Source organism: Girardinichthys multiradiatus, chromosome 24 (assembly GCF_021462225.1).
Source record: "Girardinichthys multiradiatus isolate DD_20200921_A chromosome 24, DD_fGirMul_XY1, whole genome shotgun sequence".
Classification (NCBI taxonomy): Eukaryota; Metazoa; Chordata; class Actinopteri; order Cyprinodontiformes; family Goodeidae; genus Girardinichthys; species Girardinichthys multiradiatus.
Window position 1 is genome coordinate 5,606,593 of NC_061816.1, and position 26,505 is coordinate 5,633,097.

The window sequence follows — 26,505 nt, forward strand, 5'->3', positions numbered from 1 at the left end:
CTGTGTATTCCCTTAGGCTAGTATTAGTCTTTTTCCATTGGTTTAGTGTTTCCTTGTGGTGCAGGTCCTTGTGGTTCCACTCCACTTAACCCATTTTGCAACTGTTTTTATTACCGGCTGCTGGTCAGCAGGTTCTGTAGGGGCTATGAATTTGGTCAGCCGTATGTCAGTGGCATAAGGAAGTGTTTGCCAAAAGCTCATAATGGTCAGAGCCGGTCATACAGAAAGCGGGGAGAGTTTATTTTACTTTGCATGTTTGACTTATCTCATGTTTGGTAGGTTCATACTAGATCATATGACAGGAGATGTTAATAGTGGCAGAGCACATAATGTCGACAGCTGGAGGTGGGGCTTCAAGCCATGGCTCCAGCCATCAGTAATAGAAACAGAACAGGTTTAGTGCGTAGTACAGCTGTGTGTTACTGTAACCGTGAATGGAAAAGAAGCATTAATCTCCTTCCCTCAGTCTCTCTGCTTACCTTCTGCCTCAGCTGCTCTACATTATTTCCTGATTTACACACTGGCTACCCATGTCATTTTCCACACATCCCTCAGTAAATAAGCTCTCTGGTTCTCTTTGTTCTCTGCTGGATCTCCCTATTACTCTTCCCAGTGCTCCATTTCTAGGCCTGTTTTTTTCCCAGTGTTCCTCATCCTGGTCTTCCTGTGCTCTCCTATAAGATCTAAATTTTTATTAGCAATAAATCCTGATAGGCAGCTAGTGGCAGAAGACTCCTCAAGGTATTTTCTTCTGAATGAAATGAAACCCAAAATGAATCTTAAAGGAGCTTTTTTTGTGCAGTTGTAAAATGCACATTATGGCTACATTTAAAACTTAATGCACTTTGTGTGGTTGACATATCCCTGTTTGACTAATATTAAACACTTGGGCTTTTTAATATCAGGCTTATAAGCTGTCATGTTGATGGTCCTTTATATTTTAAAATGGTATTACCGACTTTAGGAAATGTTATTGTGGCATTCATTAAAACCAGTAATCATTTCATCTTTAGTTTAGACTGTTTTTATCTGGTTGAGAAAGATCATAAAAGTTATTTTTATTTGTTAGAAAAGCAGAGACAGTTCTTTTGAACTGCTGCAAAGCCAGAATTCAAACAAAGCATTGAAGATCAGCTGTTTCTGCCTGTTAGTTACTGCGCAACAGGTTCAAACATTAATTCACCCTGTAAATCAACACACTATCCTCTACGAGGCTTCAAGAAACACTGACATATTTAAATCAAACCATTTAAATCTGATTTCTTCTATTTTTTGCACCGTTTCATCTTTATGCCCACAAATATAATTTTGCTCACACAGTTTGAACTGGATTTACAGCTATGTAAATCCAGTTCAGAGCTCATGTATCTAATCCAACTTCTCAGGAAACCAACTGATTCCATCAGAGATGAAACACAAAAGGGCTGAAGATAGAGAAAAAGAGGAAGTACCTGGGAGCAAGATTCTTCTCCTTATCTTCTTTGAGCAAGTATGTCCAGAGAGAGGAGACAAACCGACAGGAGCGCCCACTTTGAGCCAAAGCCCCTTGAAAACAATGTTCTCTCTGCTGATATGGCCTATCCCACTAAGCAGTGTCAACTCACCTAGGCAACATGGGCTGTACCATTCCTGCTGGAACAGGGGTGGCCCCCAGCACAGAGGGAGCTCCGACAGAAACCCAACGACCTCTCAGATCTGCTCTGAACATTTCTGCTCTTATTTCAAACCCATTGTTTGCTCTCTTACCATCCCCAGATTAACTGTTTCCATATCAACAGGTTGCTGAAACACACCAGCAGGACCACCTTTCCCTGTTGACTCAGCCTACTCTGCAGAGCTGAGCTCACGCCTGTGGCTTTACAACCTGTAATTGGATTCAGGCTGTAAGACTCTGTTGCCATTTGCTGGTGGGGATCCGTGTGTCTAACTCTGCCTGGAAGGGACAGCTGAGGGACATGTCGTGAAAAAGGTTTTAGGCAGCAGTTAAAGAGGTTATTCTTATCGAAAAGCCTGTGGGATAACGGAGACTTTAAAGCCAAACTGAGCTGCAGAAATTGAGAATGAGCATCAGTCGGCTAGTGAGCAACAAATGAGGTTTGACTGCAAGAATTAGACAGAAAAATGGGAAAAATTATGGTAGTTTTAAATTTTCAGGTTTGGGAGGTTCACATAAGGTCCACTCATATCAGAAAAACCCAGGCTGCAGATTTCCACACGTTGGCTTGCAAACTGTTTTAACTTTCTGTCAACATTTTGTCAAGTTGCACCAACAAACGTCTATGTATTTTATTGGGGTTTTGAATAACAGGCCAACAACTAGGGCGTAAATTGTAAAGTAGAGGAAAAATGCAGCATTTTATTTTCTTTACAAATCTGAAAAGTGTAACATGCATTTGTATTTATCCCCCTGTGTCAATGCAGAGAAGCATCTTTCTCTGCAATCAAAGCTTTAAAGCAGTTGGGGGGATGTATCTACTACCTTTGCACATCTAGAGTAAAACATTTACTCATTATTCTTGAAAATAGTTTCAGATTGGATGGAGAAGATCTCTGAACATCAGTTTTCAAGTCTTCCCACAGATATTCAGATGGATATAGGTCTGGACTTTGACTAGACCATTCTAATACATTTGATCTGAACCATTCATCTTCCATCAACTCTGATTAGCTTCCCTGTCCCTATTGAAGGTAAGCATCACTTAACCATGATACTGCCACCACCATGTTTCACTCTGGGTGTTCAGGGTGATTTGCAGTGTTAGTTTTCTGCCACACAGAGGTTTTCCATGCAGACCAGAACGTTCAATTTTGGTCTCCTCTGATCAGAGCTCCTTCTTCTACATGTTTGTTGTGTCTCCTACAGGGCTTGTGACAAGCTGCAAAAAAGATTCTTATGGTTTCTTTCATCAATGGCTGTCTTCTTGCCACATCTGTTCTATCGACAGATTCTCACACCTGAGCTGTGGATCTCTGCAGCTCCTCCAGTGTTACCATGAGCCTTTTGGGTGTGCAATCTTTACAATCCAAAGTGCCATTTATGGCCTCAGTCCAGCTAAATAAAACTCATTTAAAAAAAGACAACTTAAAGATTTTAATAATGATCTACTATAGAAATTCTGCTATTTTTAAAGAATCACCATTTTATTTCTATTTTTAGGTTTCAAAATAAAGAAAAACAAAAACTTTGGCAAATGGATACATTCTTCTATGGGATGCTGACATTCGTGGAAAATTCTTTAAAAATTATGCACATAGTTTCCAACCTGAACATAAGAAAAATAAATCTAAAAGAAGATTAATGATACTTTTATTTTCATTCTGTTGGTGAAATTCAATGCAAATGTTCAATATAAAACTGCTAAAACCTGCATTTGTAATTATATCTATATTTAAAACATTAGTTGGGTCATTTTTAGCCAAAGTTATTGAGAGCCATGGTGGAAGGTCCAAAGACACGCTTGTGGCTCCAGAAACGCAGGTTGCAGACCCGACATAAACCTAAATAAAATATGTTGAACTTTGTAGATATAACTTGACTACCTGCGAAGATGTTTGAGGTGTGTCACTGCGTTTCTTCTCTAAGTATGCTTAGATGTAATCTAAGCATATGTTGATAGTAACCACTATTGAACCACTGTTAGTTTTATGAATTTCCCTTCTGTTAAATGTACATTTCTGGTAAATTGTTTGTGATAATGTTTCTTTGTATAAACTCACCATAGTTTATCCCTTTGTTCTGATCTATCATCCAGGACAGGTGTATGGGAGGGGCCAGACCAGCACTTCCTGTTTGAGTAGCCCATGATGCCACTGATTGCATCACTGAGCAGAACCAAATGAAGGGTTTTCTCTTTTTTGGGATAGTATTATTTATTTTCCAGATTGTGTTGTTTTTTTTTTTTTTTGGTAAACCATTCATTTGTGTAGAAGTGCTTTTAAATTAGAATAATAATCCTATTCCAGTTTTTTTTCTGTTTGTCTGATGAGTTTCAGGTGTGTTTTTAGTTTTCTATAAAAGCAGTAAAATGCTGGCAATCAGGTTGAAGTTTGAAACTTGAGTTAATAAAACGGACCAAGAAGAAACCAAAATGGTCTGCCTACCACCTTCCTAACCACGTTCTCTACACTACCTCACATCCTCAATGGCTGCTTTCTTACTTTGTCTTTGCTTCTTTGTTGTATTTGCTAGACTTTGTTAGACTCTTAGAAACAGATTTTCCATACTCAGGAATAAGTTATTTTTGGCCTCAAAATGTGTTTAACATTTTAAACTTTGCCTGTTTTGTAACTAAAATGGAAACACATAGGAAAATTGTGCATATATGCAGTTTTAAAAAAATTAGGATCTGTACTTGTAGCTTTTAAGTTCAGAGTTTGGGTTTTGTTTTGTGACCTGAAAGTCAAACTGGGCTGAAAAGTCAATCATTCAGTTTTCCTCAGGAGGCTGAGGATGGTCTGACTGAGACTAATTTACGAGTTGTTATCTGGGCTCTGAAATAACGCTGCTGGCTTCTGCTCAACTGCCTCCACCATACAGGCTTTTGTTGAAGCACCAGGCGCAAACAGGCAGCAAGAGGCCCATATGAAACCCAGTCAGGCCCATTCTGCTTCAGCTGGTCCTCCTAGTTTTCATTTGGAGCAGAAAACATTTATAGATGTTAAAGATCAAACTTATTTCTACATTTTCTTGTGCAACTCCTTTCTATTCAGAGTTGTTTGACTTGCGCTAATCTATTTTCAGAGCACTCAGCCTTTGACCTCTGACTCTTTGATGACTCAGAGGTAGCTCATCTAAAACAGGTATTTCTCTTCACACGAGGAAAGCAAACGAACGTCACACTGGCCAGGAAAAGTGTCAAAAAAAGACAGAAAATTGGTTTCATATGTCTGCTCGGGTGTACAGAGATAAAAACAAGCAATGTTCTGCTTTGGTACCTCCGGACCACCAGGGTCAGGGTCTTCTGGGATCCCTTCACCAGACAGATGGCCTCCTGCCGGGAGCCGCTGAGGGGAGTGGCATTCACGCTCACCATCTCATCGCCGGCCCGGAGTCGGCCAGTAGCCGCCATGCTGCCCTGCTCCACCTGCATGTAAAGACTGTGGTAGAAACGTTAACCTGAACCCAGGCAGCCAGGAACAGTTCAGATGGCCCACTCCTGTGAGCATTGGCAGCTGTTTTAAATGTTTTCCACTGTTTTATCTGTGCAGAATGATAAACTCCAAATTATCTGGGAATGTCCTTCTAACCCTCCCCAGCAGTAGTTTTCATTTGCTGATGTCTTTCCTTGGCATTGTGCTCCAGAGCTGCAAACTTCCCAAATGTCTGCAGTCATGGAGGTGCCCACACTGATGATCATCAGCTCATCAACACATTTGATCAGCAGCTACGTTCCCTCTTAATTCTTCTAGACTCGCAATATTTTATTTCTAGCAACTGTTTGTTAATGAAAGAGAAGGTGATTAGATAACATCAACAAGAAAACAACAAAGCTGGGAAGAGTTTTCCCCTACATACATTTTCTTCTTCAGGAGAACCTGTGGAGGATGCAACCTGACGCTCTGATTAATATTTGAAGGCTGCCCCGGCTGTAATGTGAGGTACTGCTCACTGTGAACCGTTCAGGAAGAAGAAAGGCATCAGCTATGACAGAAAGATGGTTCAATACGGCTTTTAATGTGAACACACAGGAATAAACTCTGCAATATCTGTCAATGGTTAACTAGATATATGTGAATAAAAATTTATACTTTTAAATGTATTCTTCTAAATAAGTCACCTGTACCTTTGTGATGATGAGAGGCTCTCTATGCTCCGTGCCCCCCCTCAGGGTGAAGCCCCATGGAGCACTGCCCTCCAGCAGCACCTCCACCAGCTCTTCATCATCCTCCTTCCTGTCCATCCCAGCACGTCTCCACCTGTCCCACTTCATCCTCCCTGCAGAAAGCCTCAGGTTGTCTGCGTAGCGTACGGCATCCATGATGCCTCAGGGTCGGCCGACTCCATCAATGTCGGTTCAGGCTAACAAGATTTAACGAGAACAAACACATTCGAACATGATACTTTAATCTTCTCGTGTCACAGCTTTAAACTTCAATGTATTTTACTGGGATTTTATGCTACAGTTGTGCACTCCACAAATCTGGCCTTTGGCAAGAAGAAAACCACAATAGGTTCTATTTGCAGTTTGCCATAAGCATTGTAGGGCACACAGCAAACATGTGGGAGAAGGTACTCCGGTCAGATGAAACCAAAATGTTTTGACCTACATGCAAAATGCTGTAGGTGTGGGGAGAAATCTAACACTGAACACACCATGAAACATGGTGGAGGCAGCACCATGCTGTGGGATGCTTACTTCAGTAGGGACAGGGAAGCTGGTCAGAGTAGATGGGAAAATGGATGGAGCTAAATCCAGAACAAACTGGGAGGAAAATCTGTTAGAGACTGCAGAAGACTTGAGACTGGGGTGGAGATTCATCTTCCAGCAGAACAACCTCCCTAAATATACAGCCTGAGATGCAATAGGATGGTTTATATCAAAGCATATTCATGTGTTAGAATGGCCTAGTCAAAGTAGAAAACTGATGTTTATAGATGCTCGCCATCCATTAAAGTCTCATGGTGTGTTAAATAGAAATGCAATCTCCCTTTGAGATTTTTCTTGTATAAATGTTGAACTATGCGTCATTTTCCTTAAAATTCACAATTTACACACTACTTTGTGTTGATCTGTCACCTAAAATCCCAATAAAACACATTAAAGTTTATGGTTGTAATTCAGGCTGCGACTACTCGTACACGTACTTGTCATCTTCCGCTTTATCCGGGACCGGGCCGCGAGGGCAGCAGACTCAGCAGAGACGCCCAGACGTCCCTCTCTCCAGACACCTCTTCCAGTTCCTCCAGGGGGAGCCCAAGGTGTTCCCAGGCCAGCCGAGAGACATAGTCCCTCCAGCGTGTCCTGGGTCGTCCCCTGGGCCTCCTCCCGGTGGGACGTGTCTGGAACACCTCCCTAGGAAGGCGTCCAGGAGTCATCCGGTATAGATGACCAAGCCACCTCAACTGGCTCCTCTCAATGTGGAGGAGCAGCGGCTCTACTCCGAGCCCCTCCCGGATGGCCGAGCCCCTCCTCACCCTATCTCTAAGGGAGTGCCCGGCAAGCCTATGGAGGAAGCTCATTTCAGCCGCTTGTATCCGGGATCTCGTTCTTTCGGTCATAACCCAACGTTCATGGCCATAGGTGAGGGTAGGAACGTAGACCGACCAGTAAATTGAGAGCTTTGCTTTTCGGCTCAGCTCTCTCTTCACCACAACGGACCGGCACAGCGCCCCCATTACTGTGGCAGCCGCACCGATCCGTCTGTCGATCTCCCGCTCCATTCTTCCCTCACTCGTGAACAAGACCCCAAGATACTTGAACTCCTCCACTTGAGGCAGGAACTCCCCTCCAACCTGAAGAGGACAAGTCGAGAACCATGGCCTCGGACTTGGAGGAGCTGATCTTCATCCCAGCCGCTTCACACTCGGCTGCGAACCGCCACAGCGCATGCTGTAGGTCTTGGCTAGATGGGGCCAGCAGGACAACGTCATCTGCAAAAAGAAGAGACGAAATCCCCTGGTCCCCAAACCAGACCCCCTCCAGCTCTTGGCTGCGCCTAGAAATACTGTCCATAAAAGTTATGAACAGGACCGGTGACAAAGGGCAGCCCTGCCGGAGTCCAACATGCACCGGGAACAGGTCCGACTAAGTGCCGGCAATGCGGACCAAACTCCTGCTCCGCTTGTACAGAGACCGGATGGCCCCTAATAAAGGGCCCCCAATTCCATAGGCTGCAACTAACAATTATTTTACTAATTCATTAATCTTTCGTTTATTTTCTCAATCGATTAAAAATCGAACAGCAAAAGGTACTTCATAGGAGGTTTTTTTACAGAATTTGAACCAGATGAGGCCTATACGTTGCCACTTGGGCAGTCCTGGATAGAACATATTTACAGAAAAAAGGGTTTTATCGTAAATGAAAAATTTATATATTTTTTGTAAATTCTTTGTCTAATTACATCTCTGAGTGGGTTGTTCTTTCATCAAATGTTATGTTTTAGAGTCTGTATACTCTTAACGATTATTCAATTACTAAATTAGTTGACAATTATTTTAATAATGAATTTATCAAGATTAAACCGATTAATAGTTTCAGCCCTAGCTGTAATAGGACTAAATGTAGAAAAGTATAATGTAAGTGAATACTGTAGATCACCACTGTGATGTATTTTATTACCAAAAATTAGATGACTGGAAACAAAAATAATAATATTACATATTACAATGATGACATTTGTCTGTTTCTGTTGACAAAGTCTATCCTGGTTTTATAATTGTTGGTTGAGCAAAAGGAACTAAATAAATAAAAGTGATAATTGTTTAATTAATAATAAAATGAATTAATTTAGGTCTCAGCCACAATGCTTTAAGTAAATTAAAGGAGACAAATAGTCAAATAAAGAAATCCACAAGTGAAAATAACCTGAACAGAGCATTAATTAATTAATTAACTTCTCAAAATGTGTCACATCTCTTTTTTGATTAATTTAAAAAGCTCAAAAGAAAACACTTTCAGTTGTTTTGCGGCTTCATACTCACAGTAACATGCTGCTCCTCGCACTGAAGCTCTCTAATGAAATATTAAATGACTTCATTTATCTGATGACGTCGCAGCTCTTCGGTCACTGAGTTCGTTAACTTTTCATCAATTAAACGCATTTCTTGTCCTGAGCGGGATTCGGGTCCAGTTCAGCCCTTCACAGAACCTTTGAGACGACCTTCGGCTCTCTTAAAACAACAACAACTCTCTGATATCATCTCCTCCTCCTCCTCCTCCTCCCTCTTTCTAATCATCATCATCCTCGTCATCCTCTCCTGTCAGGCTCCATCAGCTCCAGCTCAATGCGCCACCTAGCGGTCACATCCCTGAAGTCGGGGCTAAAATGTGTAAAACTATTAAATAACTTTAGTTGGCAGCATTTGATCAGTTTATGGTTTCTCCTTGTCGGTTTACTTCATATAAGACAAAAACAATATGAACCTAAATTAAAAATACACATTTATTACTAAGAAATTAGCACTGCAAATCTTTGTAATGTGCTAAATATTGTTAAATGTTTTACACCATATATACGTTAGTCATCCATAACAGTGTCATCAAGTGGCCAACTGAGGATGTTGCACAAACAAACAAAAAAAACCAGCTGTGTTCAAAATATGTTTAATGTGCGCATAATTCTTATATTAGATTTAATTTTTTTAACATGCAAATGCATTGGGGACAGGACACTGCACCTTCTACTCCAAAATAGAAAAAAAAAAAAAAATTTTGTTGTTAATCTACAGGAAGGTTAGGCTGATCAAATAAACAGCAGTCAGCGATTTTGTTTGAACTCATATGTTGACTGTATAAATTGGAAAATGCATGAAGACTGCCCTTTGAACTCTGAACTAATGTTTTATAAGCACTGGTTCTGAGAACTGCTTCACATCTGAGCAGGTATTCAACGATTGGATTAAATTACAGTTTCTCTGCATTTCTTGGTATTCTACCAGATGTATCATGTTTGATGAAACCCCACAAGTTTTCTATTGGAATAAGGTCCGGTTGGTCCGCCTTCTCCAGAACATTAACCTTATTTTGTCTGGAGCCAAGATGCTGCTCCTTACTTGTGTGTTCTGGCCCTTTGAAACATCCATTTGAAAGATACTTCCTCTTTAGTATAAAACAACGTGAGTTCTTTGAGTGTTTTGATGTGTTTAAACTCCTCCATGATGTGAAAAACACGCCTGATATAGGTAGAAAAATGTCCCCATACAATGAATCCTGAGCCACCATGCTTTCTCTTTAGACCAGACAGTTTGTTCTTTGGCAGTCTCTAACTTCTTCAGCCCATATTTTCCCAACAGCTGGACTTTGTAGGGACTTATTGCAGACAGTTTTCTTTCACATATGGTAGACGTCCTCTAACCGTTAGAGGTTTCAGAGGTAACTGTCGATCTTCGAGCACTTTGGAGCTAATTAATGGCTGACCGTCATTTATGCTGTAGTTCGTTTTCTTCCAGGTTTCCATTATAAACATCTGCACTTCATAACACGTTTTCCTGTCTCCAAAAACATTTTAAACACAGAATCCTGTCCTTCTGAACAATGTCTGGATACTATCTTCGTCCTTAAAGAAGGGTCACCCGTTGGACACCACCACGTCTCTTATTTTTCACAGGCCTGTTTCAATTAATGAATGGTTTTCTTTTACTCTACTACACCCATTAGTAAATTATGTGTCATGTAGAAATATAATTTCGACAAAAAACAGTGACTGATCTGGTTGGTGATATTGGAATACTAATATTTTAATCACAACTGTATCTGTTTCGTTCTCAAAATTTACATTTTTGATCATAAATAGGAAATATGTCAGGATCTGTATGTGTTAGGTTTTTGTGTTTGTTTACTTTCTTTGGTCATCCAGGTTCTTTGTTCAGTTTAGGTTTATCAGATTCCTTTTGTTCAGTTTTTTGTTACTTCCTGGACTCCTGGGTTAGATGTGTTTAGTTTATATTTTCTTATCTGGTTCCTCCCTGTTTATGTTCTTAAGTCTAGTAATTGTTTACTTGTGTTCTGGTCACCTCCCTGCTCTCCATGCTCATCATGTTAATTAGTCATTCAATCATCCAATGATTAACTAATAAATACTGTATTAAGCCTCTTCCTTAATTAAAGGAAAACATGTTTTAGGTGTAGTGACTCCCTCAACCACCAGGGGCAGCAGAGCTACCTTTAATAGCGGACTTATTCTTACGACGTCCTATTTCTCACTCAAAAATTAAAAATACAGATATTATCTTTTAGTTTTTTTTGTCTTTGCTTAGTGATTCAGATTGTTGATAAACTAATAAACACGTTTGCTCTGGTTGGAAGTGATCTTTGGGGAAGTTCTCTCTGTATCTCCAGGGCATGGACCTTTCATTTACATGTAGAAACACGATGCTTGTCAGTTTCAGATGTAAAAAGGCAGCTCTAGGTCATCCTGAGCTCAAACGTTTTAAGATTGGTTAGTTCAGGTCTTCATGAATGTTACAAATGAGACTCCATTAAAACATTTGTTGTCGTGCATTCAGCCATCATTCTGCCATAAGGTGGACTTTCCAGGTTTTTGCAGTTTAATGTTAACAGCTTTTCCCTCTTGTAAAAAAAAAAAAAAAAAATCCTTCTGATTTTAGAAAGCTGCAGGTTTAAAATATTTGGAAACAAGGATATTGAAAGGAAAAATATTCCTGTGTGTTATTGAGATAGAAGACAAACGACTTATTTATTTGAAGATTCAAGGCTAAGTAGGTACATTGAACATTTCTGTTCAGAGAATTGCAGCTGGTGATCTGCAACCAACCTCCCAGAAACGGATAATGCTCAAACAGCGTGTTGTAACACAAATGACATAGAAACAGATTACAATGGATTGGTTTTAAAAGGTGGGGAGTGGCCGCGTTCAGATTTAGCTCTCCCTTCATTGGAGCACAGGCTGGCCCCAACTTCTCGGATCTTTTTGTCTTCAACCATCAACCATTCTCTGGAGACGACAACCTGAAAGACCTACTCGACTTGCCTCTTCTGCGGCCATATGTGTGCAAGTGTGTTAAAGGACAGGATGGACGACTGTAGACTGCAGCCTTCTAGCGACATAGTGCTGGTTCCTCTGCCTACAATCATTATGTGTGTTTGTGTTAAAGCTGCTCTGCAAAACACCAACTGGTTATTAGTTCTTTCAACGTAACTAGGTACTTTTGACCTTCATCTTTTCTTCAGAACATCACAAGACTTAAAAAAAACACAATTCATCTGTATGTTGAAAGCATGGTTAAATTTGTCATAAAAGCACCCTCGTGTGTTAAAAAGATAAAGAAATAAAACAAATATATCCAAACAGTCCGGAATAGAAATTGAGTCAACCCATTTTTCCCCAAGAATGTGGACGTGTGATTCACAAAGCAGGTCATCTGAAATGCTTTTTGAATTTCATGCATGTTGGACACATTCAGCTAAAAGCACTAGCAAGCAAAGAAACAAACACCAAAACAGCAAAAGAAAGAAAATCTATCAGGCAAAATCACAATCGGTTATAAGGAAGACTTGATTATTGAGATTCATTATCTTTATCCAAGCAATATTAATAATATTCCGCATTCTCTGAACTGCTCCACAAGAACATATTTATTTCCTTTTCGTCTCCTGGTGACTGTGGGACAGATGTCTTGCTGTTATTTTGCATGCTCCCTCCTAATCCTATAGGAAAACAAACACATATTAGGATTCTCCAGCATTCTCAAAAACTAAATGAAATACAGGAATTTTTCTAAAAAAACGGTCTTTTTGTTTACTAAGTCATTTAGATTTGTAATGTCAGCATGATCAAGAGAAAACACTGTCCTCGTTACATGAAATCTCAATTAATAACATAATGAAAGATTTGTGGGAAGTTTATTAATGATGGCCTATCTAATCACAAAACGTTGGATATCCAGACCCAATTACTTAAATTTCTAGATCTAAAAGTTGTTGATATGAATCTGCATTAATAACCTTTTACAGAAATTATTGTTAAGGTTTGTATTGTCTGATATGACTCTGCTCTAAGACTGACAGTTTGCTCTCATTTGCCTTATAGAAGATTGTTCAAGCAACAGTGTTGGGACTTTTGTTATGTTAATAATGTTTTATATGCTGATGACACAATAATTTATTGTCATGCAAAGTCTAACATTGATCTACGAGAGTCTGCAGTCCACATTTGATTCCATCCTTCAGATCTACCTCAACTCCAACTTGTTCTTAAAGCTGTTGGCAAAAAGAAAGTGTTACAAACTATACCACCTATTAAGTCTATAAATGGCACAGCTATAGAGTTTATAGAAACTTTTAAATACCTCGGCATTGATAAAAAGCTTTACTTCGAGTATCACATTGGCCAAGTTTAAAAACAAAGCTTTTTCTCTTTTATAGAAATAGTCAATGTTTCTCTCTTGTGACTTGTAAACATCTTGTATCTGCAACCTTCCTACGACTGCTGGACTATGGTGATGTTGCATACATGAACGCCCCAACCAGTTCTCTGCATATTTTGGATGTTGCTCCTCATACAGCCTAGTGATTAACAACAAAATGTAAACCTTTACACATCACTGTACCCTATACTCACTGTCCATCATTATGTACTTGCAGACCTCTGCACTGGTGTACTTTCATTTACAAATCCATCCTTGGCCAGCTGCCGCCCTATCTACATTCTAAGATGTCACAAAGACAGTACAGGCATTTCTTTCAGTGTCCCCTGAGCTTGCAAAGAATTAGGGAAAGGCATTCTTGATCCTTTCCAAGTCTGCTTTTATTTTTAAGTTTGTTTTTAACTCATGTATATAAAGTCTTCTGTCTGTTCTACGGATCTCACCTGTAAATAATACCACCAGTCTCAGTGAGGTTACCCGTCTAAATAAAAGTAAATTGAGGTGAATCCTCTAAATCCTCAAAAGTCAAATATAATTGTATGTTGTTTATGATGGGGATTAACTGTTTGCATGGTCAGTACAAAACATCCATTGGAAGATGGTTTCTTTTGGTACCAGGAAAACACTAGGTATGAAAGGCCAAACAGCCAACACCCAATATAGTCTCGGAGACATTAAACAATTATTTCACAACCTTAACTTATGGACTTATTGATACAAATCGGTTGTTGTTAATAGAAAGTCTGTCTATGTTTAATTTATCAACTCTTTGTAGATTATTGATGTACAAAATTAAGCCATTCCAAATCCTGAGAGTAGGATCATAAAGCCAGGGGCTGGTTTGCCAAGACAACTGCCACTCCTCTCCCACTGCACCCGGGTTTCACCATCCCAATGTTTCCTCCAGCTGAGAATGACCGAGGAGATGACAAGCTCCAGGAGAGTACTTCAGGTGTCCAGGCATCGTTCCTGCTCCACGATGTATAGCTCCATCAAGGTATTTGGATTTTGAACTGGAAGTCCTCACAGGAGACCAAACCACTGGCCACAGCTCTGTATCAGTCAGTGGACAGTACCACTAGAGTACTAAAACCCATCCACTGAATCAAGGTAGTTATAATGCAGAAGAGACTTCGCTTATCTTAGTCTCAATTGGGCAAGTTCATGTATCTTGGTGTTTTGCTGAGTGACAGCAGGATGCAAATGAGCCTAAAGGTGAAGGCCTTGTTGGTTATGTTGGTCTTCTAGGACTCTACTACACCTAATAGTAAATTGTTTACCACGTGGTGATATCATTTCTACCAAAAACAGTGACTGATCTTGGTTATTCTAGTTGGACTGCTATTATTTTTGAATACAAGCGTTTACAAAAAAATAAATATCTGATATTTCTGCACCTTGTCGTCATCAGACGCAGTATCAGGTTTGCTGTCCTCATCTGTTGCTGATGGGTCAGTCTGCAATAAAATGACAATAGTTGTGTTAAAATAACCTCATTTCATCCAGTGAATTGCTTTTATTAAAGGTATGTCCTCAAAAGATAGAAACCAAAACGTTTGTCAAAAATATAAAATGGCTGAACACCCCTAAGGGGAAATTGCTAATTTAAACAAATGTAATTTAACCAAGCATGCAACATTTTAATTTTAAACTGTTCCATATCTACATTATAACAGGATCGAGATAATTTTTCTACTTATAAAGCTCTTTCAAATAAAGAAATAGTGTCCTTGTTATACTTAAGTTTAACATGAAAACTGGTCATATGTCCAATAATTCAGCAGCAAAGGATCTACCATGTCATCGCTTGGGGGCTCTTTCTTCTTCTCAGATGTCTCGTCGTCCTCTAATAGAACATAATGTGAAAACATCAGAATGAATGTCATAATTCTAAAACGTTAATTTTTAAATACCCCAAACTTTTTAGAGAAATTGAAAAAGCATTTCAAATTGAATTGTGAGCCCCATTCAGAAGACACTTTCAAGATGAGATCTAGACATGTTTTACACCTCGGTGGGTAACAAAAGGACCCATATAGAGAGAGCGGTCGCTGCTGATCCAACCCTGGACGCCTCTGAACTGCAGAGGTCAATTCATGACCTTAACAGCTCCAGACATTTTATTATGTTTGTTGTTTCATGCATTCCCTGAAATATTTGCTCTCACACCCTGACCCCACATCATAACTGTAAGCACAACGTGCATTTTAAAGTTGCAGAATGGTGTTTCCATTATAGTGCAAATGGGAATCGGAAGAGAAGCTAACCAGCTTCCATTTGTGTATTCGTGAACCAGAAATGACTCCACTGGAGCTGGATGTTTCCAGGAGATTTCCTGGGAATACCACCGTGTGGTAAAAGGATTTCAGGATTTCTAGAATAAGCACACAGAGGTTTAGATAGTTTGTCTATCACCTATTAGTAAATCTGCAGTGTGTGGATCACTGCCTTACTGTAGGTTGTACGTTAATCACAAAATGGTTCATATTCTTTCATTCTTTCCTTTCTTCACTAGGAAATGTTATTTCTTTTATCTTTTTATTCTTTTGTTTCTTCCTCATTTCTCTACGTAAGTAATCCATTACTTTGCCTTTTTTAGTTCTAAAGAGACTATTATGTTGGGAACTGACCTTAATTTGTTGATTTATGGTTATTTATTTCCAAACTATTTTGGGAGTTTGTTGAAAATGAGAGATAAACATTGCAGTAACTTCAGTTTTCTTTAAAGTACCATCACGAATAGAAAAGAAAATACAGGAATGATGTGGTCGTCCAATATCCAAAACAGCTGAATGATCTTAAGTGTGTTGTTTGCTGTGGGGTCTACAAACAAGTTGAAGAAAGTTCATGTAGTTTGTCAAATTGTCAACTTCCAAGGACAAATTATCTGAATGATTGCCAACATGTAGACTGAAAAAACCTGAAAGAATGATCTTTCTATATTTGTTGTGGATAATAGAAAGACATTTTCAGGACAATGTGTTGAAAAGCGGAGCATTGGTTAGTTGAAAGGGTTGGTTAGTTGGTTAGTAGAAGGGTTTAAGCTAGAGAAGTGGAGAGAGATGTCTTTAAAACAAAGACAAGTGGAGAGTTGCAGAGTCTCCACCTCGTTTATCTGACCTCAAGCAGAAGGAAAAATTGTAGGGCATGTTTTTAGAACTACTGTTTTGGTTAAAAACACAATCATTGTTCTTATTGGTGGTCTGATTATTAATGAGAAGTCTTATTTGAAAATGGACATATTTAAGGCACACATTTATTTGGAGAAGCAATATTCTGAAGGGAAATGGCTTTAAGTTTGTTAAAATTTATGTCAAACATTCGACTAATGTCAAGAATCCGAAGTAAATGGAGTTTCTTACTATTACAAGAGGAATATGGGATTTTGGTCTGTGGATTACAATTGTAGGAATTATTTAAACAGGATAAAAACTACTCAGATAATAATATTAGTGGCAAGGTTGCAAGGCCAGTATCCATACCAAGACGATGGGAGCCCTAAAGATGTGCATGAACTTAATCGGATTTACATAGACACGCACAATTTAAAAAGGCAATGTAGTTGTCCATTAATGTTATACTTAGCATGCAGCAGTAGTCCTGGAGCCATAGCAAAGTTGACAGGGACAACCAAATCTGACGTCTCCAAAGCCAGCACAGGGCAGGAGACCCAAGATAATAAACAGCTGGCCAGGTTGCAACAGGTGGTCAATAATAAGCTTGCTATGAAGTGCCTCACACTGCATATATGCCCCGTGGTTCATTCATTGTGGTTTCTGATTCAGCAACTGCTTTAATTAATGTCAATATTCCAGAGGTGGACACCAGGTTAACAGACGTTCAGTGATGTCAGTGATGTGTCGTATCATGGATGACCCAACAAGCACAACCGACGGAGTCAAACTGGAAGGTGAGCGACGTCTAGGTTTTTTGGGCGGTTACTTTACATAAAAAGGGGTTCCTGTTTGGGGATGTATTACAAAACTGTCTTCTGAACAAGGTTAAGGACTCATTTGTTAGTCTGCGGGTGGAGAGCTTCTCTCAGTTTTCAGTAGGACATTTACCTTCGGAACGGGGGTTGAATTCGTTTGGCACGGTTGGGTTAATTCTGTAAAGAACCACATCAATTAGAATGGTAAATCTTGTGGTGAGAAACTAGATCTTTGAAAACATTACCTGCTCTCCTCAACCTCTAGTAGGTGCTTGTAGGCAGCAATTTCTGTTTGCATCTTCAACATGGCACTTTGCAGATCTTTGTACTTGTTAAAGCGAGACTCTATCTCCTCCTCCTTTACTGTCATGTTCCCTTCAAGGGTTTTGATGGATTCCTGAAATGTTGAAATTTCATCCTGGTGGATTTTATTTATTTCCTCTATCTGGACCTTTAGGCCTTGAATCTGGGTGTTCTGAGAGAGAATAAGAGGTGAATTGTTTCTAAACTCAGAAGAGAAAGAGTAAACTTCAGAAATGTGTCTCACATACTTCGATCTTGAGAAACTTGATCTCAGATTTGTATTGCTCAATCTTGCGTGAGTACTCTTCTTTCTCCCGGCTGACTTTAATGAGTTCTGTTTTTATATCACTTTCTGTCTTCTTCCATTCCACCTCCTGCAGGAACAAAAGTCATTGGTAAGATGTCAGTCATTGACAGGTCAAACCAAGACACACCAGAATGACTGCATGAAAATATAGAGTTCATATTTCAAGAGAAACGTCTTGGCCACTTGTTTTGTTTTTTTGTTTTTGTTGAATCTTTTAGTTGTGTCTGCCATGCAGAACATTAGTGTTCAACTCCATTTTGGATCTAACAGGTTCATCCTCGTTCACAGGATTTGTATCATGAGATTTTGAGGTTGTTGTATTAAAACCTGTGTTTAAAGAGATTTATTTTGATCCAGCAATATTATAAATGTAAAGACATATATATCCAACCTCACATTTATTTCATAGATTCTTGAAACACATGTAGCCAATCGGTTTTTGAGCATTTACATTGTAAAAAGTTTTCAATAGAAATGCTAAATGTTACTAGAAATATTCTGCTTATTTGAGAGACATACTCTTCATGTTAGTTCTCATTGCTGCAACCACACATTTGAATATCATTGTGATAAACCCTAATCTCTTACCTTGGACTTGTACATCTTCTCAATCTCGGTAACATTTCTTTTAGCAATGGCATCAATCTCCTCCCTTATCTTATTCAAGTCAATCTTGGCGCCATCAGTAGTGTCGCCAGTGCAGGTAGTGCTAACATTGTTTGTTAATTTTGTTCTGCTGTACTCCTCGTTCTGGGTCTGCAGAAGGACAATGAAACAGTAAAGGTTCCATGAATGTATATATTTTCATTAATGTTACTAATAAACCTTTGGAAGCCAATTAGAGACATCCTCATTTGCTTAGAACATATGGGTTTTTAATACGTTTGGATTTTCAGAAAGTCTGTACAGTGGTTAGTTGTTAGCACTGCTGCTTTGCAGCACCAAGGTCCTAGGTTCAAATCCCAGGCATGGACCTTTCTGCATGGAGTTTGCATATTCTCTCAATGCATGGATGAGTTCTCTCCAGCCCAGAATTTTAATGTAGTCTATTTGGTGTATATGGCCATTAGGAGTTTTAAACACCACTATAAGTATCTCAAAAGCAATTCTAAAATATACAAGCAGCTATATGAAGTTCATATGAACAACTGAGATCTAACCTTTCGCACATTTAACTGTTGTTCAGTAGATGCATTTACCATGACTTTACATCTTGTCAAACAAAGCTCTCATCCTGCAGTTGATGTCCCAAAACTGGCAAGATGTGAATGTTTTTAAATGTTTTGCTCTGCTGATGTAATTTGAAGCAGTTTGTTTAGAATCACACCAACATCTCTTTTAAATGTGAATAATTTTATTTTGCTAAAAATCTCAGAAAGGCTTTTGATTTATTGCATAACTTGTGTGCCGACCTTCCTGGAGTAAACAAGTCATCTGGCTGCAGTTTGCCCACAGTATGCTCCCTTGTTTATCCACCTGATCTTTCTTGTTTTCACTTTGTTCACATTTATAGGCCTCCTGTTTCCATGACATGAGGGGAAGGTTAGTATACCATCTGCCCTCATACTGGTCCATCAGTGCAGGATCTTCTGGGACAGAGCATGATGCACCATTCTGCAGAGATCTTCAATGTAAAAGAAAGCAGCAGATCGAGTCCGAATCCATCTCCAGTGTATCTTGTGGGACAGAGGGTGTAGTTTTCTGCTCAGGACATTTCACTGTAAACTGACTTATCTAATCATGTTTCTGTGACACATAAGCTCCCTAGGTCTGTTAGCTGCCATTTCACCTTTTATACAAGCTAGGCTAAAGGAAAGTAAGTTGGTCCCTGCGTCCAGCTAATATGCGGATCCTTCACCCAATCAAGACTTTATGAACAGACAAAATGTGGGTCTATTTGGAGGTGGAAAATGGGTGGAGGGGTTTGAGTACCCTATGTTGTCATGGATCTGGTTGTGGTCTGCCTGTGTGGCCTCTCTCTCTCTCTCCTGGAGCGACAGGTTCACATGGTGGGCGGAGCTGAACTGCTGAGTCCTGTGCCCCTGCACCTAATCAGCCTCATCACTGCAGCAAAAGGGCAACTGGCAGCCGGTCATTAAACGCCTGAGTGTCAACCACAGTGCTACCTTTAGGCCTCTGTGTCTTGCTTTATGCATTTACCTTGTTTCCATGCAGTTTTTGATCTAACCCTTCTGGATCAAACCTAACAGCTTTAAAACCTCTCGGATCTCAGCTTCCACCACCGGCAACCATCAGGCTTCTCTAATTCGCCCCACTCTGGTAAACCTTCCCACTCCTAATAAACATTCACCATCTGTGTGCTTCCTCCCGCACAAACTAACACCTCTGGACTCTGCTTACACTCCTTCTGGCCTGGATTCCTCCACTACCAACAGCATGAACACTACCATTTCAGAATCCCACTCTTTATAATCGATTTTCAACGTCGCTTACCGTTTCCCTTCCTCCCTCTCTGTGGCTCATCCTCCTGTGGAGGTATTCCAGGCTCAACCCACTGAGACCCCCGTGCTGAAGCAGCACATGGATCATACTATTAGTTTTATTGATAATTTCCAAATCCAAGCTGTGTAAACTAAGCATTAGTATGTGTGTTTGTGTCATTAGGTTGCAGGCCAATAATTACGTTGTCAACACCCCATATCAAAGTGAGAAAGGTTTCTTCTATTCCTAAGGGACAAAATGTGTCAAAAGAGATCTAACTAACTCTGAAAAGTGAAAAATTGTAAAAGGTCTGTATAAGATTTCGGCACTCTTGAAATTGCCAAGATATGTGGGCATAATAAGCAAATAGTCAACAGGGTAATAAGAAACCTGCAGTGGAAAAAAAGACCCAAATTAACTGCCAAAAATTTAAGAACATGAAGCTACTGGGAAACATTACACCCCCTCCCTTAAGTGTCCCGCAGTCATGGATTTGGGCCCTCTATTGCTGTGCCCTATTACAATTACTTCAGCCTGATGAAAGGACGAGGAGTATAAAGACCTTTTTGTTGATCTGGACCTCCAGGTTAGAAATCACCTCCGTCTGTTTGCTGTATTTTTGCTGCAGACTCTGGAACTCTAAAGTGGTAGATTCCTGCAACAATCCATGAGGAAACTTAGTTAAAGAATAAAACTAACTTATTGTATAAATAATCTAAGTCAGGCAAGTTCAACACAAAGTAGGAATAACGTGTCACCAAAAGAAGAATTTAATGTTTTGACTGGGTTTAAAGGCCAAACTTAAGCAGTTGTGAGCTGATCTAATCTAATACCCATCTCAGCCTGTTTATCGCCAGTTACGGATGGCTTGCTCATTACAAATAATTAAATTATAAGAAGATGTCTTTTTTTACCAGTTTCTATCCTTAGCTTACCATCGTTAGAATGAAACAATTGAAAAATTATTAGACCCAGAAAACATTAAAATGATTTATTAAACTTGTAAGACAAATTTCATTTTAATTTAACATAAATAATTCATGCAATAAAGTAAAAAAAAAAACAGCCTAGCAGGCTATGAGCATTGCCTTAATTTTAATTTTACTTTCCCCATATTTTTAAACGAAGGCTAAAACTATAGCTAAAATTGCCCACATGAAAAATAACATGAAAAAACAAAGCACAGCAACAAATAAATGCTCTGTGTATATACTACTACTATTACTGTAGAATTTATTTCAGACAATGATAAATAACAGTAAATAAATAAATCAATTTCATGTGTGGAGGCTTAAGAAGTGTGTTTACAGTTAGGCAAAAAGAGATGTTAAAAAGTGATCGAAAAAGTAAAGTTCATTATACTGCAGTTTATTGTTAAAATAAACAATAAGTTAAAAATAAACAAATGAAGAGACAAATATATTTTTTCCATGACATTGTGTTTTAAATGGTTACTAAAATGCCAATTTCATTGTATTGTACTGGTTACTGTGGTATGGTGGTACTTTATGAGGTCACCAGGTGGCATATAGTACTCAGGAGGAGCTTAAAGGGGACATATCATGCTTTTAAATCATTCCTTTTCACACTGAAATCCTTCAGTTGTGGTCTATATAAAGTGGAACTGCAATGTTTTGGTCTGAACTTCTCCACCGGCTTCTTTTTTTTCCCTGTTCTGAGGGGCATCCGAGAGCAACTCGTTTTGGTGCCGTCTCTTTAAATGCTATTGAGGCCCTTCACACCCCGCCGCCCTACAGGTGAAAGAGCGCTCCACTTTACCCTGTTCGAACATTTTTGTAGTTTGATAGCAGAGATACAGTTATCTACCGGTGCAGAAACAAGACAAAAACGGCAAAAACTATGCAAAACTGTTTATGTATTAATACTATTCAAAACACGCAGTACAGTTCTGTCCTCAAGGAGCTAAAAGTAGCGCTAACATAAGCAGATGGCACAAAGCTACTGCTATCAAAACAATGTCAAGGACATTATATGAACACAGAATAATTTATGTTTAAAATAAAGAAGGAACTAAAGTCTTTCAGCAAATGCTGCCGGAGGTTGTTGAAGGCATTCATCCTTGCAGTGTTTTACACAGACAAAGAGGAATTTCCCCACTGATGTGGGAACATTTCCATGAAAAATGAAATTTACCCAGGGACTGTGAAGAGGTTCTGATGCTGGAGGACGGTGTAATGAATTGTGTGGGTTAATACACCCAAGAACCGAACCAAACATATCCTCTTGCAGCTACAGCATACTTGAGCTTGGATGATTGAGCTTGCGATTTTGGACTACAAAATCGCAGCTACAAATAAAAATGGCGCATATGTGAATTGGTGAGCTGTTCCGCAGCAAATACTAAGACATAACAGTTCAAAAAACATAACAGAGGATAGAGAAAACTGAACGGACAGAAAAATATGAGCCAAACAGAGAATGAAGATATCTACGCAGCACTTGGAGAGACTAAATTTAACTTTTCTGCATTCCTAGAGAATCCAAGTACACAACAAAATGTATTTAAAGGCAAAAAAGTTGATTTTCCATGATATGTCCCCTTTAAAACCCTTAGGGAGGCAAGTGCTGCAGTCCAGCTGAACGCAAGCTAAAGTTTCTGCCTCATTGTTCCAGGATTTAAGAACCCCCTGCCATCCACCAGGCAAGGGGGGACAACTTGTTTGACAGACAAAATGTACTGGACTTACTAACAAATTCGTAATTCTCTCCTCAGCTTCAAGTCTTCCATTGGACTCGTTTGTCAGCCTGGATAACAGAGGAAATACGTTTGTATATGTTTGTTTTTTACACAAAGTAAAATGATACTTACCCAAAACTTATTTTAAATTAACAATTTGCTTTAGGAAAAATCCCATTGAGGTCTCACGCATTCTTTAAGTATAGTTAAGCTAAAGGATATAAGTTGAGGGGATGAACCTCTGAGCTACCCAGTGAGGGTAGAAACTTTTCTACATTCTGAATGAAGAGAAAACTGCCCTTCTGTCACTCATGGCATTCACTGCTTCCTGTCCAACAAAATGTACTAGTACGCCGGGGTGCTTCTTGCATAAATGGTGCCCTGGGTGAGGCCTTTTTCCTGCACCTCACCGCTATTTTGCAAAGAAGAATGAGCTAAAACTTCTGTCTGCAGATGTTCAAAGCTGGTAGAGGCATACCACAAAGACCTGCAACTTTAATTACAGCTAAAAGTGGGTCAAAAAAGTATTGACTTAGGGGGCCCCTGAGACAAAAATACAACAGTTTTCACATTCATATTTGTTAAAAATCATTGAAAACTAAAATGTTTCTTCTGCTTCACAATTCTGAACTGCTTTGCATTGGTCAATTACATAAAATATATTAAATTCTGTGTTTGTAATGTGAAAATATGTGAAAAAGAGGTATAAATATTTTAAAATACTTTTGCAAACACTGTACATCTTCTGGAAAATAGAAACAAACTTTTATTGCTCCCCTACCTTCTCTCCAGCTCCATGATCTTCTGATTCAAAGTTGAGTTGTCAATTTTCAGATTCTCATTCTCTAAAAATAGGCTGCTCTCTTTGACAGACAGTAAATCACGTTGGTTTTCCTTATCGCATTGTGCTTGCTTAATCTGCACAATCAGTTTCTGGTTCTGCTTCTCCAGAGACCGGATATTTTCGATGTAGTTGGCAAAGCGGTCATTAAGCTCCTTCATCAGAATTGAATCTTTGCTCTGTGTGCTCAAAATATTCTCAAAATCTATCTTAAATATGGGGACGTCAGTTGAGGGCTCGAAGACTGGATTATTCTTATTTGGTTCATTCATATATGACTCGTTGTCCCGGGACATGCCGGCCTGAAAGAGAAACAATGATAAACATACAAAGAAGCGAGTATATTATATCAACTCTTAGCTTACCAGCTCCTTCCCCTTCTCTCTAATCAGTCTCTCACATCTTTTTTTTTCCTCCTTTACTTACCTTATTTCCTCTTTCACCTAATTTTGTCCCTTCACCTGTCCCTCTTTTCTTATTTTTGTCCTTCATTATTTCCTTCTTTCAGTTTGTTGAAATAACAAACTTTTGATGACGGCATGTTGTGTAATGAGACTATTGGAAATAACTGTGAAACATTTTCTAGCTTTATGTCATAAGTTGCTTATTTTGTGTTTTGTTTTGGTTTACGTTCCTTGCAAAGTTTTAGTAATTAGTTACTAAGTTTCCTTTGTAAACCTTTATCTCCTGTTTTATTTGGATATCTGTGCACCGTGGTTTCTGTCATTCGTTGTCATCTTTAGTCTCTGTATTTGAGCCTTTCTGATGTTGAGTTTTATTCTGCTCTGTGTGTTCAGTTCTCTAGTTTCTATCATATTCCCTCTGTCTCTGCTTTCAGGTTTGTCACTTAGCTGTGTTCATTTAATTAGTCCTCCACCTGTGTCCTGTTCCATTAACCACTTCCACAGTATATATGTCTGTCTGGTTAAGTCAGGCTTTGTTATTTTCTTCTGTTCTCTGGCATGGATTAGTCTCTGGCGCCACCTTTTTTGGATTTGTTTTAGTGCATCTATTCTGCCTTCTATCTGTCTACATTTGGGTCCTCCATAAAAACAGACCTTTGAGGAACGAAATTAGCCGGTCGTTGAGCCAGGGACAGGGGAGAAGGTTACTCTGCTCTAATTATTTCTTTTTTCAGGAGAAGCCAAGACATTTCTTAATGGGAGGAAGAAGAAGATCAGCAGTTACCTTTCTCGGGGACTCACCTAACAATTTAGTCAACTAACCCGGAAAACACTCCCTAAATCAAACACTGGTCCATACCTTAGTTCTATCCGCTAGAACCACAGCCTCAGCCTGTCTCACCAGCCAACCAACCACCAGAGCCCTTCCTACTCAGCTACAGCAATAACGTTTTTGATGCTTAACTGTCAAGACAATCAGGGAGAACATGGTCTCCAGCCTAATCAGACAATCAAGAACGTGAGATGAGTAACTCCTTTATGCTCTGATTAGAAAACTGCAAACAGGAAGTTTAATGGCTTTCTTTGAACGTTGGCTCGTCTGCCTCTCTGATCAATGCTGTCTTATCTGGCCTGCTGGTTTACAAGGATCTCCATGTCTTGTAGCTTACACAAGGGTATAAGTACCTTTGAAAGAAAGCTCGATTTGAGACTGTTTGGACATCTCCGGACATAATTTATGTTCAGATTTCTTTAGATCAAAAAAATATATTTGATAAGGTGGCGTAGCAATACATTTAGCTGACGTTTGAGGCTTTTCATTCCTCTCCTGCTTTCAAGGTTTGTGTTTTAAGGCCATGGGTGGCTTATGTTCTGCTTTTTGTGTAAAAAGGGATTCAGCAAAGCAGTACACTCAGGTATGCTGCATTCTTTACAAATTGGACCATTGTTTTAAATAAAAATCGAAAAGGTAGGTGATGTAAACCATCTTACCCTTTCTTGTTGTGCGGATTACATATTGGTGTCAATGTTTTTGTTTTTATTTGTTTCCACATAGTCCAATAACTCGACGTTAATTACCCAGGAATTGATTTTGTAAATAAAATGAAGTGTTTTTGTGGGCTAAAAGACTAACCGGAGGTTGTGTGGTCTGTTGGTCACCAAAGTTTGGAGATGAATCTGTCTTTTCCATTTTGATTGGCAGCAGCTGCAGTGGCTCTGAACAAAGACATAGAAAATTAGTATATTAGTGATGAAAATCACATGGACAGCCTGAGGTACCACTGTCAAGGTTTTTTTTTCATCTCTGTACACGACTCATCAGCAAATAGACCTGTACTCGGAAACCCCAGAGCTACTACAAAAACTTGGTTTGCTTTAGTCAGTGGGTGAGGCCCACCTAGCTGCCAGGAGAAGGAAGAAGCAGTGCACATAAACAGAAGAAAGGCTCTTGCACTGGAGCCAGTGCCAGGCTACAAGCTGACCCATGTTGGATGCCGCTGCCATCCATCTTCCTCTCCAACATTCACTCCCTGAAAATAAATTGCACCACATCTGCCTGGAGCTAATAATTAACATGATTGTCAGCAACACTTTAGGCGTTGGAATTTCCCACGCCCACAAACTATCTTCAGCTTCTTCTTCAATAAGGCTGCTCCACTCCTCCCGATGGACATCAGAAAACAGGTAAAAGCTTCTGCTTTTTCTTAACACACTGCTCGGTGCTATACTTCATGTAAACCCACATTAGTGATAGAAGGTGACACACATGGGAGAAGATTTGGGAGTGTATTTTTCAAATATACAATAATTCTGACCCCTTTCTGACCCACAGTTTTTGGAGTAGCACAGCACACAACTTCGTCTTACTGTCATTCTTGATGTCAGCAAAACAACAATAAAGGAATCTTGAATCTTGATTCTCGTTTTGCAGTTTGTAGTAATGGCGGTCGATAAATGCTTCCAAATCCTTGATTTCAGCCACTGTGTAAGATAAAATGCTCAGTTTGTAATTCAACAGCTTGTCAGTTGTTCT

General features: G+C 39.4%; 2 protein-coding genes across 6 annotated transcripts in view; both read right to left on the reverse strand.

The window, feature by feature from the left end:
• The window catches only part of LOC124861916 (protein Shroom2-like), a 29,646-nt gene extending 20,835 nt beyond the window's left edge, over window positions 1-8,811 (reverse strand). For 2 of the 4 annotated variants that reach the window (XM_047355883.1, XM_047355882.1), the window contains exons 1-3: window positions 8,643-8,810; window positions 5,784-6,019; window positions 4,936-5,084 (exon numbers count right to left, since the gene is read on the reverse strand). In XM_047355883.1, coding sequence (XP_047211839.1) covers window positions 4,936-5,084; window positions 5,784-5,978 — 344 coding nt within the window. In that variant the 5' untranslated portion in view covers window positions 5,979-6,019; window positions 8,643-8,810. Of the gene's footprint in view, window positions 1-4,935; window positions 5,085-5,783; window positions 6,083-8,642 lie in introns of those variants that run through there. The other 2 variants (XM_047355880.1, XM_047355881.1) reach the window with 2 other exon arrangements.
• A 2,515-nt stretch (window positions 8,812-11,326) lies between these two features.
• The window catches only part of LOC124861937 (glial fibrillary acidic protein-like), a 33,948-nt gene continuing 18,769 nt past the window's right edge, over window positions 11,327-26,505 (reverse strand). Inside the window, exons 4-15 of one of the 2 annotated variants that reach the window (XM_047355932.1) lie at window positions 26,340-26,453; window positions 25,606-25,688; window positions 23,509-23,870; window positions 22,738-22,795; window positions 20,592-20,684; window positions 18,176-18,343; window positions 17,529-17,654; window positions 17,223-17,452; window positions 17,111-17,154; window positions 14,843-14,892; window positions 14,444-14,503; window positions 11,327-12,327 (exon numbers count right to left, since the gene is read on the reverse strand). In XM_047355932.1, coding sequence (XP_047211888.1) covers window positions 12,322-12,327; window positions 14,444-14,503; window positions 14,843-14,892; window positions 17,111-17,154; window positions 17,223-17,452; window positions 17,529-17,654; window positions 18,176-18,343; window positions 20,592-20,684; window positions 22,738-22,795; window positions 23,509-23,870; window positions 25,606-25,688; window positions 26,340-26,453 — 1,394 coding nt within the window. In that variant the 3' untranslated portion in view covers window positions 11,327-12,321. The remainder of the gene's footprint in view (window positions 12,328-14,443; window positions 14,504-14,842; window positions 14,893-17,110; window positions 17,155-17,222; window positions 17,453-17,528; window positions 17,655-18,175; window positions 18,344-20,591; window positions 20,685-22,737; window positions 22,796-23,508; window positions 23,871-25,605; window positions 25,689-26,339; window positions 26,454-26,505) is intronic. The other variant, XM_047355933.1, reaches the window with a different exon arrangement.